Source organism: Pseudorasbora parva, chromosome 10 (genome assembly GCF_024679245.1).
Source record: "Pseudorasbora parva isolate DD20220531a chromosome 10, ASM2467924v1, whole genome shotgun sequence".
Classification (NCBI taxonomy): Eukaryota; Metazoa; Chordata; class Actinopteri; order Cypriniformes; family Gobionidae; genus Pseudorasbora; species Pseudorasbora parva.
Genome location: NC_090181.1, coordinates 21,398,865 through 21,411,439, shown reverse-complemented (window position 1 = coordinate 21,411,439; position 12,575 = coordinate 21,398,865). Strand labels below are relative to the sequence as shown.

The 12,575-nt window shown below is 37.6% G+C and overlaps 1 protein-coding gene across 4 annotated transcripts in view; it reads left to right on the top strand.

Annotated features, from left to right (window-relative positions):
• Nucleotides 1–12,575, top strand: part of arhgef10 (Rho guanine nucleotide exchange factor (GEF) 10) — a 65,268-nt gene that overhangs the window by 13,668 nt on the left and 39,025 nt on the right. For 2 of the 4 annotated variants that reach the window (XM_067455476.1, XM_067455474.1), the window contains exons 2-4: nt 5,510–5,613; nt 10,866–11,240; nt 11,973–12,278. In XM_067455476.1, coding sequence (XP_067311577.1) covers nt 5,577–5,613; nt 10,866–11,240; nt 11,973–12,278 — 718 coding nt within the window. In that variant the 5' untranslated portion in view covers nt 5,510–5,576. Of the gene's footprint in view, nt 1–5,509; nt 5,614–6,651; nt 6,806–10,865; nt 11,241–11,972; nt 12,279–12,575 lie in introns of all 4 variants that reach the window. The other 2 variants (XM_067455475.1, XM_067455477.1) reach the window with 2 other exon arrangements.

The following is a 12,575-nucleotide window of genomic DNA, read 5'->3' as shown; positions in this document are numbered from 1 at the left end:
AACTATCCTTTAAATGACAATTATTTGCTTATGTTAAAGTTCACCCCAAAAATTCTGTAATTTTTCACTCACCCTTATGTTGTGGGGTTACTTTCTTTTTTTTGTTGAAACAAAAGAACATTATGTAAATAATGTCCTTTTCTGTCTGATCTCACTTCACAAAACCGCTCTGAATCATTAGTTCACGAATTCGGTTCTCTCGTTACCATTGCAGTGCTTCCCGGTTTCGCAACATACTGGACGAGACAACACGACCATTGCATATTCATTTGTCCCTCCTGTCAGAAGTAACGCAAGTGCTTGGAGTATATCAGAAATAGAAAAAGTCATGAATCATGAATTTGTCCTGTTGTGTCATGTCATCCTGCATCCAGTGTAGACAGCATACCTGATTATAATGGGTTCTGTTATCTTTCAGTTTTGTTCCAGATGTGTGATATGATAAGATGAATTCTAATGGTTTGGTCTCAATTCCATAGATTTGTTTTAAAATTTAAGGTAAATGTGTGCAATGAGGCATGTCGGTGTGTGTTACACTAACAACACTAACAAACTGACTTCTTTCTCTCAGACGTGTTTGGAGTGATACAGGAAGCAGCAGACAGGTAAAAGCCCTGCAGCCACATTTCAACACCAAGGTTTTTTCTCTTGCCCTGCACAATTACACACCCAGAAGTCAAGCTCAGACTAAACATTGATCAGCTCATCATGTCCAATGCTGACACACACACACACACACACACACACACACACACACACGTACACACACGTACTAACTGTTCCCAGCTCTCTGGATGTTTCATGCACATTGCACAAGCACTGTAAATACAGTTCATCTTCTTATGCATTTTGTAAAAAAAAACTTGATTTTCAAGTTAATATTTACAGTAAAATGTAACTAAAATCCTTATGATGCCTAATGAATGTTGTTTCAGTGTCTATTGTTTCACACCAGCAAAAAGTAATGCGTAGTCTGCAAAATGTATGGCCTGTTGTTTCATCAGAACAGAGAAAGAAAGATTGAGACTGTCATGTAGGAATGAATTTATCTCCCATTGCAGCCTTATCCTAAGCCACAGACCTCTGAAACTTGTCATTTAAAGCTCTCTCTTGTTAACTATCTGTCATATAAATGATATATTGTCATGGTGTCATAATGCTCTAAAGGGAAATGTGCTGTGTTAACGTTGATCCATAAATTAGTGTTTCTGCACACACAGCTCTGATATTTGTGTTGTTCTTCAGCAGGTGTGTTGTTATTTCAAGCTCCACATATTCTGCCATTGCTCCTGTTGTTTCCTGTTGGTTTGTGTGTGCGTGGTCCAGGTAAACCCTATGCTTATGGTGTGAGGACTCTGAGAAGTAATACCTGCAATTTTTGTACATTGGGAACATTGTTTGCTCCCTATCAGGAAAACCGCTTATAAATGCTAAATGATGTTTTGTTTATGTAAAACTGCAGAAAGTTTTCTGTGAGTTTAGGGTTTGGGAGATAGAATATACAGTTTGAATACAAAAATAAATATGTTTATGGAAAGTCCCCATAAAGCGTGAAAACCCAACATGTGTGTTTGCCCTCTTCCCTCAAAGTATAGTTGATCAGGAATGAGGGATATATACCATCAATTTCTATAGTTTATCAGAAATAAATTATAAATACTACAGATCACTATTAAAAATGTATGAATCGTTTTTTTTTCACAAGAGGACATTCCCAAATGTCTGTATGATGTTTTGTCAAATACGTAACATAGTTTTAATCAAACTCATTAATGGTTGAAATGGTTGTTTCTAACAACTTAACAAGTTTCTTGTCTGTTTTTTTTTTTTTTCTCCCACCCAAAGTTAGGCAGATATATGTTCTTATCTCTCGCAAATCTCTCTTTCTTTTTTTAAATCTCATAGCAGTTCCATAGCACATAGCGAGTCCGTTGGCTGAGAGAAAGAAAGATAAGCTTCAAATAGTGTGTAGACTAAACAAGCAGTCAGCATCCTGTCTATTTTTATTTTTTTTTAGCTCATTGACTGGCAAGATTGAAGCCTTGTGTGTGTGTGTGTGTGTGTACTTGTACAACTATCTTGGTGAGGACTGGTTTGAGGTTTAGACCAGGGGAGTGAGGACAAAGAGATTGAAGAGAGGACATTTTGGCCGTTCTTCACTTTCTGAGTCCTTTAAAGGCCTGTTTGAAGGTATGGACTTGGTTTAAGTTATTTTATTTTTTTGAAAATGTAAAAATACAGAAATTTTTGTGTGGGTAGGTTTAGGGGTAGGATAGAAGAACATACAGTTTTTACAGTGTAAACATGTCAATGGAAGGTCCCCATAAAACCGTGTGTGTAGGCGTGTTATCCCTACGTTATGGGGACAAAATGTCCCCCCAAAAATGGCAATATCCGAAATCCTTGTCCTTGTGGGGACATTTTTAGGTCCCCATGAGGAAAACTTCCTGTAAATCACACAGGAGTTTTTTGAGAAAGTAAAAATGTGTGTGTGTGTGTGTTTCCTTCAGGAATCATTTTAATATGCTGATTTGCTCAATAATTGTTAATATTTTTTAAAGATTTTTAGATGAACAGAAAGTTAGGAACAATCTTTCCTTACAATTTGGATCAGTTAATCCAAATTAAATTCAATGCATCAATTAAATGCATTATAATATTTCATATACATTTTTGTTTACATATATTTTTGTTTTATTGAGTAATTAATTGGGGGAAAAATATTCTAGAATCAGTGCTGCAAAACAATTCGGGCTGTCACCTGTAGTTTTGCCGTGTCATTCCAAATGATTACAATGACTGTCAGCAAAACAGATTTTCCTCTTGTCATGTTTGTTAGTGACTCATGAGTTGTTGTGTGTATGTACTAAGTACTGTGATAATGGGAGAACAGACTGCATGTCTGTGCCAGGATCTTATTGTGTGTGATAATAGTCGTGCGTCAGTCTGTCTGCCTCGTCTCTCGCTGACCCTCTGGGTCGCACACACATGAGCCTCATAGAAATGCCTCTATTCCACAGAATGACTTCACTGTTCCACTGACCCTCATCTGGAAACACAGCTGAGAGGAAAGCACTGTTGTGTCTGTGTGTATGTAAAAGAGAGAGGAATGCAGAAAAACATGAAGGGTTTTTCGATCCCTCCCTGTCACAGATAGTCCGGGGTTGCTCATGTCTGTACATGTGCATGCGTTTCCAGTTTGGATGTAATAAGTGGGCCAACAGTGACGAACTGTCAATCCAGTGTCACGTGACGCTTGATTACATATCTGACTTTGACATAGAGTGTAGCTTGCTGAGAGGGTGGGGAGAAATTTTTATCCCAGTATGTTCTGGTTGTGTAGTTTTCTGCAATAATAAAAGAAGTCATATCAGTGCAAATGAACAAACAGAGGCCAGATTCTGGGTGGTTGTGGACTGAAGGTGTCTGTGAGATGATGAGAATCATCAGGGTTGAAAAGGTAAGTCAGAGCAGATGTGATGGTATGGTGAATTGTGAGGAGGTTGAGATCTGTTTTTGAGTTATCAGCACTGTTCCATTCAAATTAATTTAATACAATTATTTAAATTGATAAAATAGTTTAAGTAGGTATGCTTATGTTCTATACCTAAACTTAAAGCCGAATTTTCCTTTTTTGTTATTTTAGCTTGTGCACCAAATGGAAAAAAAAGACAAAAAAGGTTCCCCAAACACTCTGCTTGGATAGCAAAACAGATAGTCCCACCCCTAACTGACACCATTGGTTGAACCATTGTTTCTGTATCGGGATGAGTCTTTTATTATTTGTTTTAAATGTTTGTTATTTCTGAATAAAAAATGATTTTGATATTTTTTGGGAGGCTTAAAATAAAAAAAATGTCATGGAGATAACTCCTGATATTAGTGATATTAGACTCCTGCCAAACTCTGGTTAGGCCAATCACATTGTGTATAGAGTCGGTGGGCGGAGCTTTATAAAATGACGGCCAAGTTGCGCTTGCGTGTTTCTTCTAGTAAACACAGAAACTGGCGAACGCCAATCTTACGAATCAGCTTTGACCGCGACTCTGGAAGACACGGAGTTAAGCTTTTCTCTGAGAAAAGAACAAAGAACGGCACTGAAGTCATAATGGAAGATTTGTTCTGAGTTTTGCTGACCGGATACGCCGAATGTTTAATCTTTCAACTTGCTCTGGTTGGTTGTAGCTCTATCCAATTGCGTGCATGCCATGCAGATCGAGTTTGAAAGACAGCCATTTATTCCGCCCCTCGGATTGAGCCCTGTCAGTGGTGAGTTTCCAGACCAAACATCTTGATGTGAGTCTGGCTTGTCAGGCTATCCTGATATCACAATGAAGATAAAAGAAGGAAATTATTGAAAATTCCAATGAAATTAAAGATATTTTCTTTTGTATTGTGACGTGTACATCCCTAGTGTAACAGATTATCGGTGTTACTTTGTTTTGTCCATCGCTTGTTGATTGCATTTTAATGTGGGCATTGCACTAAAAATAATTCGAAACTTGCAGTCAGTTGTAAGAAAGGGGCAGGGTTTAAGCAGACTAAAAGATTGGAAAAGTCTGTCGTTTTCCTCAGAAGATTGAGTAAGGACATTTTGATTACAAAAGAAAACTGCTTTGGACTTTCTGTAGTACTTACAATTACAGTACTTTTGTCAACCATATCTTGCTATCAATATCTTGCTATATTCTTCGGTATGTTTATTGTTGCTGGCTAGCGTGATCCGATGAGTCAGTCGGCGGGGCTACTGAATTACACGTACTTATTATTCTGTTGAGGCGGTGTTTCATCAGTTGATGACGTTAAGATGAAGCACACAGACGTTTTCTGTGCCTGGTGTCCGTAAAAGCTTTTCTTTAACTAACAAGGAAGTTTTCCGCTCTGAAACTTAAAGGATAGTCTTATATTACCATACATTTTTATATATCAAAAGCTCAAGGGAAAGTTGATTTCTCAATTCATTACCCCTTTAACATGCTCTCTTGCCTTAGCAATATTTCTGCATTTTTGTAATAATATTGGATCTCATTCACCAAGCATGTGTAGTGTACGCACAAATTTGTGTGTAAAATCTGTGTATGAAGGTTTACACGAACAAATCATGATTTCAAATGTGAATACTGCGTACAAATACGAATGGTTAATGCTATTATTAGTGAATGAGACCCAATGTCTCCCAAAAAAATGGATGTAAATTTTAATACTTACAGAAACGTCTATTTTTATGGTGCTTTTTCTGTCCTTTTGGAGCTTGATGGCCCCTGATCAACTGCCTTTGTACGTAAAAAAAACAGTGTAATGATACATTTTTTAAAACTTTTGTGTTGCTGCCAAAATGGCAAATACAACAACATCATATGGGTTTAAAACAACTTGAGGATGGGTAAATAATGGCATACTTGTCATTTTGGATGAGCTATTGCTTTAAGCTGTGAGGTCATTCGTGTGTGTGTGTGTGTGTGTGTGAACTCTATCTCTGCGGCTAACCACTATCTCTCTTCTCCTGTAGCTTTGTTAGAGTTGGTGAAGGATCTCTCCCTGATCATCAGTGTGTGTCTCAGAAGAGCGTGTTCAGCATGGACGTGGAGGATTTCCCCCCTCCTCCACCTGACCGTAAGCAGATCTGTCCTTTCACAGCTCTCAGCACACAGATTGTGTTTACTTTGACAATCAGACAGCGTGTAAATGCAGATGTTGGCTTAAAGTTTCTGGCACCAAAAATAAAATGTCTATTTTCGTCTAAGCATTTAAGAACAATGGGGTTTTACTGACGAGTGTCAAGGTCATATTCACTCTCACTGTGTCGAATGCACAGGAATATCATGCTTCTGGGAGCCTGAAGGATAGAGAGGAGAAGAGAATGAACAGTGTAAACACATTCCATGGCTCAGCCACTAAGAAGCGTGTGGGTTGAAGAGCGGAGGAACGCCAGAATGAATGCAGGGGAGGTGACAAAAGCAGACAGAAAACAGAGACTCTTGATGCACAGAGAATGACAGAAGAGGGAAAGATGAGTTAAAATAATTAAAGTAGTGCTGATTAAAGGGATAGTTCAGCCAAAAAGGGAAATTCTGCTGTCATTTTCTCCCTCATATCATTCCAGATTAGTACGTACGTATCTATTTACAATCATGTACACTATTATTCTCTGCGGTAATTTTCATGCAATAATCTTCACACAATGGTGCAAGGAAGTTGAATTTAAATTATTTATACTAACTTAAAATTATAATGAATTAATGAATATACATGAATAAAGTAATTAAATGGTTATTGGATCTTTTTAAAGATTTGTTTAAATTATAAAAATTCAAATTTGCTAAATGCTGACTGTATATGAGAAATATTACAGCATTTCTATTGCTAATAATAGAATGACAAATGCTATAATACTATGATTTTAAAGTTTTGAGAATGAATGCCATAAACCCATCCTCTCCGTGTAATCTAATGGGACGTGAGACAAACTAATAAAATGATAAAATTGGTTTTATAATTGGTTGATTGGTTTTAGTTAGTTATTTGATGCTGTAAAAAATGGGAGTGTGACATCATTGATTGACATTTTCGGGAGGAGATTGGAGTTCCAACTTAAATTTCTAAATTTCCATAACTGTTTATTTCACACCGACATAATGTGTTGTTCTGCAGTAAACTGTACTAACCGATTCTGCGGGAGTGTGGGCGGGGCCTTGATATCGTGGCTCCACGTCATGCTCACTACTGCGCAGACTCTGGTGCCAAGATGTCAGCGCCATATTTGGACGTTGGCAGCCTCACTTCTCTACAATGGAAGAGAGTGAAGGTGCGTCGTCCACATTTTTTACACTCTATGGTCCGTGCCAAGTGTGCCGCGCAATTCCTAAAAAAAATTAAGCTAAACCGCTTAGATCACCCCCAGGTGGCTGGATGCATTATAGGTCATAAACCCTGCCCTCTCCATGTAATCTAATATGATTTGAGACAAACTAAACAATCAAATTACGCTTCAAATACTTTTTTCCCAAAGAGGATTTCTGTCATTTTAGGCAAGTAATTATTTTTTTTTTAAATAGGACATTGGCAGCTTAACTTTTTTTTTACAATTGAAAAGAGTCAAGGTTCTTTGTGTTGTCCTTTTTATTTTTACAGTCCATGGTCTGGTTATCAGCGCTGTCAAAAGAAAAGTCTGACTCTTATCGGCCAAACAAAAAAAATATCAGACAATTCAGATAAATGAAGAAAGCCATATATCAGTAAAAATATGATATATCTGTCTACCGCTTTTCAGTATAACAGTTTAAAACCACATTTACAATCCATAAAAGGTTAATTTTAGTCAGCAAATAGGTATTCAGTTCTACCTATACCTCAAACAAGACAGCTAATGAATAATCAGCATCGGAAAAAAACACGACCCATTTTAAGTCGATAAGCTAATGTTAAAGTTTAAACTAAAACTGCACACATTCCACATTATTTGAAAGCTCTTACTGCATGAATATTCACAGTCAGTCATCTCTGCTAAGATTATGATACGGAAACTCCCCCGTGCTTTATCTCTCTCTTACTCCATTCATTAACACTGAGAGCTGATAAAGCCACTTTCAAATATCTCTGTTCATGCCTCAGTGACTCTTTCTCAAACTGGTGTTTTTTTCCTTTTACACAGTGAAGTCCAAATGAAGAACGCTAAGGCCGGCTACACACTGGCTGTGTGGCGTGAGCGTGGCCTTTCTGTTGTGTGGCGGCATATCTTTGCACACCAGAAACGTGTCTGATGCACCGCTGCTGTTGCTAGGTGACAAACAGGGAAGGCTTAACTCCATGTTAAACATAAATATATAGCCTACTGATACAACAAAGACAACCTCGGCTATATTGACAGCAAATATGCTACAGAATATTTTGTTTTGTATTGACAGGTGCAATATTTCAAAATCAATAATTATTAGTATTTATTATTACAATTAGACCTATATCTGCATTTATGTCAACCTAGAGATTTTCAAACATCAAAATGTAACTTATTCATATGTATTCATGTCAAAATTATCTATAACAGCTTTTCCTATTTTATTTTGCCAACACGCTTGCGTGAAAAATAGGTGTCGGTTCTACTTCTAGCGTGCACGTGTTTTCGGTGCGGCTCGAGACGCGCGTGTAACGCAAGCAGTGTGCAAGCTCTAACCTGTTAACATGGGAGCCGAAATAAAAATGGACACGCTACGCAGCTAAAAACGCTCATGTTACGCAGCCAGAGTATAGCCTTTCCTAAACTCTTAACCTTTGACCTTTCCTCTCAGGGATTTAAATGTTTCCCAGTGAAGCTCCCTATACCTGCTCTGACCTGTACTCCCACACCAGGTGCTCAGCATTGTACTGTAATGAGTGATAACTTGGGGGTCAAAGGTTGTAATTTGACTTTAGGAAACTTTCAAGATTAGTGTTTTTTTTTAACATGGAGTCAGATCTTCCTGTTTGTTTCGTTGTAAATTGTACATTCATAATACTGAATGTCATGTTGATGGGTACATGGAGAGGCCGACTGTCATGTGTAGCTGTAAGGCATGCAGGGACGCGCTCCTACCAGCTCACACTGAATAAAGATGACATCTCATCTGTCAACAAGTAACAGTGGTAAACCAATCTACTTTAAGATGGGTTTATGCGGTACAGTCTATTTTTATACTTTAAAATTGTTGCTTGTCAGATTGTACGATATGATCTAAGTGAGAACCTTGGTTGGAAGATTTTTTATTTTGGTTTTGTTTTGGGATATTGTGTAGAATTAAACCAGACCAAATGTTATTTACACATATATATACATATATATACATAAATATATATATATATATATATATATATATATATATATATATATATATATATATATATATATATATATATATATATATATATATATATATATATATATATATATATACATATACATATACATATACATATACGTTATATATAATATAACATAATACTGATCAGAAGTGTTTTATGTTTTTGAAAGAAGCTCACCAAGGCTTATTTTATTTGATTAAAAATACACTAAAAACAGTAATATTGTGAAATATATTCTTACAATTTAAAATAATAATATTTTTTTAAATGACTCCAGTCTTCAGTCACGATTGCTCTGATCTGAAATAATTTCTATGCTGATTTGGTGTAACAATTTAAACAACATAAATGTTGAACACTATCCTTGTCAAAACATGAGCTCATGAGATAACATTATAAAGAGCTATAGCTAATGTAAAATAATGGTTTTTGTTTGTTTGTTTTTTCCATATTTTAGTGTATTGTTATGGAAAGAGAATGTGGAGTACAATTTGTAAATACTGTACAAAGTTTTTTTCAGAAGATGGCAATAAAGCGAGACGTGTGCACCTGGCTTTAAGTGGCTTAGAAATACTTTGCCTATGGAAGTCAGCAGAGGAAATTGGTCTGTCGGTTGTTTTTGGACTTTGCAGCCTGAAGTGGGAGGACGGCGTGTTTTCACTATGTTTGGAATCTCTGCTATTCCAGTGAGCAAACTCGTACCAGCGCGCCATGGTGGATTTATCGACTTTAAGAGATAACCGTTTCCGTCAGTGGAAACATGGTTTCCTGGGCAGCGGTCCAGAGTCTTTCAGTTTTACCACTCCTCTCATTATCCCTGTGAGAGAAAAAACAAACATTATTTAAGACTCCATGTAATGAATTTCAGTGGTTTAGAGATGTTACTGTCCGGATACAGTCTTGTTTTGTAAATAAGCTGTCTATAAAACTCTGTAACGGGCTTAATTGCTGTAGTATAGTATAATGGTCACTGTGTGTGCTTCAGCCCCGTGAGGGAGGCTGCGATTGGACAGGGGCTGAATGGAGGAAAAGAACTCTCACATTACTCACATTTCTGAAGAGTGAGTCACTGGGTCAAGAGAATCCATGAACTGCCAAGTGTTTGCTTCATAATAGCCTCACAGCGTCAAGGGCTCCCTCCCTCTCTCTACTCTTATTCATTACCCCTCCCTTCTTCCTACCTTGCAGATTTTTCATCTATACTGTAAAGCTGCTTTTCAGTTTATGTATTTAATTTTGCTGATGTAGGGTCATTAAAGATGAGAGAACCCCAAAAGACCAAGCTTCTTTAAATCATTCCACAGAAAAAAGTAAGTTATATAGGTTTGGAATGACATGAGGTTTTTTTTTTGTTGTTGATGATCTTTCACTTTAAATGTAGTGTTAGCATAACCTTTTTTGTCATAGCAGCCTGTAAAACAAACCAAACCAAACCACATGAGTAATACCTGTTTGATCAATGAATTAAAATTTTACTTCTTTTTTCCTGTCTTTTGTTCTCTGGTCCCAGTAGACGCGTTTTCTCTCTTGCACTTCAGACCTGTGGAAAATAAGCAGTGTGATGTTTTGACCCCGTTTCCTTTTAGCATAAGTGTGCTTCCTGTAGCATGGTTTTGGTGTTTGAATTGTTTTCCCCCCTCTCTGTTCCCTTACAACTTTGTGCCATGTGTGACTGACTTTCAGAGCCAGTTTGGACGGAGGGTTCTTGTACATAACCTAAAATTAGAGCTTGCTCTAAAAAAAAAAAAATGTACCGTGTGTGTGTGTGTGTGTGGACCCTGAGTGTGCAAAAAAGAGGGTGGGAACAGACCTCAACCGCAAAATACTCCATTCATAGACTTTCTTGGGCCACTTCTAACTTATCATTTGTCTGTTTTAGTGGTGCTCTCCTAGTAGAAATGTACAAAGTACATATTTTCATTGGACCACAAGTTAAGAGTATATCATATATTTTATATAATTTTATATAAAAAATTATAATACATTTATTAACACGAAGTTTTGAAACATGTTTACCTGTCTCTCTTTAGTGTTGGATGACGTAGATGAAGGTGAGAGGTTTGAGTTTGACGACAGTGGTGATGAAGCCCCTGAGGCGGATCGGCCACCCCCTGAACCTGAAGGAATCTCCGTGCCTCCACCCTGCTCATTAGCAGCTGAGGACGCACCCGTGAATGGAACAAGTCCAAACCCGGAGAACTTACTCACTGCAGAGGCTGATCTGCCCCCTCCACCTCAGAACTGCCTCACTAATAACAGCCCTTTGGCTCATGCACCCTTCCCACAGGGTGATCTACCCCCTCCACCCATAGAGCTCTGCCACAATGCAGCAGAAGGCCAGGACAGAGACTCTCCACCACCAATACCACCAGAGGGCGCTACAGGAGCTGATAGTGAGCTTGACGGTGAGTGTACAGTAGAAACTAAAATTATGATTTTTATGAAATTTATTAAATGATTTAGCTAATTCTTCTTTCTGAAGACTACTCCAAAATCACAAGATTTTTGTTTACTTGTTACAGCACTGTTGTTATTTTTTGTGTGTGTGTGTGTGTGTGAAAAAAAGAAGTTTTTAAGATAGTAATTTGCTTTAATACATAACAATTATTTAATTTTGGAAACAATCATTATTTTGTTTTCCTCAAAATATTAAACATTAATATTTTTCTCAAAGAATATACATTGGTTCTATGCAAATCATAATCATAATGAAGGGGGTTCCTCACATGGGGCTGATCATATTTGGGTGTCCTGATCAGAAACTAAAAATAAAACAAAAATTTTGGTTAAAAAAGTATTGTGTACAGTTATAGATTGTCTACCCTTTGTGTATTACCTGACTGGAAATAAAATATACAGCCATTTTGGTGGCAGCCCATTGCATGTAATTGCTTTTTTAAAAAATGCTTGCACAGTTTCTGAGGTTACATCTATCTCTTTCTTTCCTTCAGTCTTTCTCTTTCTTTCAAACTGTTAATGTAGGTATAATCTTGAGTTGTTTGTATCAGGAATCCTTCATACTTAAGATTCACTAGAATAGCTGCTTAAACTCTACATAAACAACACGTGAGATTTCTATGTCGTTTCCTATGGAAATGCAATTTTCCTGCTTTGTCACTGTACTTTCTGATCAATAGAGAGCAGAGGTGCCAGTGTGGTTCCCACCTCTGCATCCACCTCCAAGCCCAAAGTCAGCCCCTACTCTGTGATTGACATCGCCCCTATCCAGCAGCAGCTGCTGTCAGAACAGAGCGGCCCTCCCTCCTCTCCCCCAGCCAATGAGAGTCAAGGGGACATTCAAGATGTACCCAGTAGCCCTGGGTTGCCCTCTGTGTATTCAGTGCCAGTGCCCTGTGGTTATGCAACTCCCTCAAATGTGCCGGTGATCCCACCAACCTACACCACCCCAGTTATCATCCGACACTTCTCTATGGATGAAGATGGTAAAAAAAAGAGAGATTATTCTCATCTGTTACTTATTTCATTTATTCTCTCTGCTGGTCTGGTCGGAATAGGGGTTCACCCACCATACATATCCTCTCTCTTTTCACTTTCCGTCTTGTTTCATGCTCTCTGTCTCTTCTTTTTCTGAAGTTCTGCCATGAGGAAGTTGGGGATATATTTAGCTGTGGCTTTGGCTGTGATGAGGTTTCCTGTTTTCTCAACAGAAACAGAATTGAAACAGATGTAAAACTCCAAATGAAAGGCTCCTTCATTAAAGCAAAGTTGTAGTGTATTTT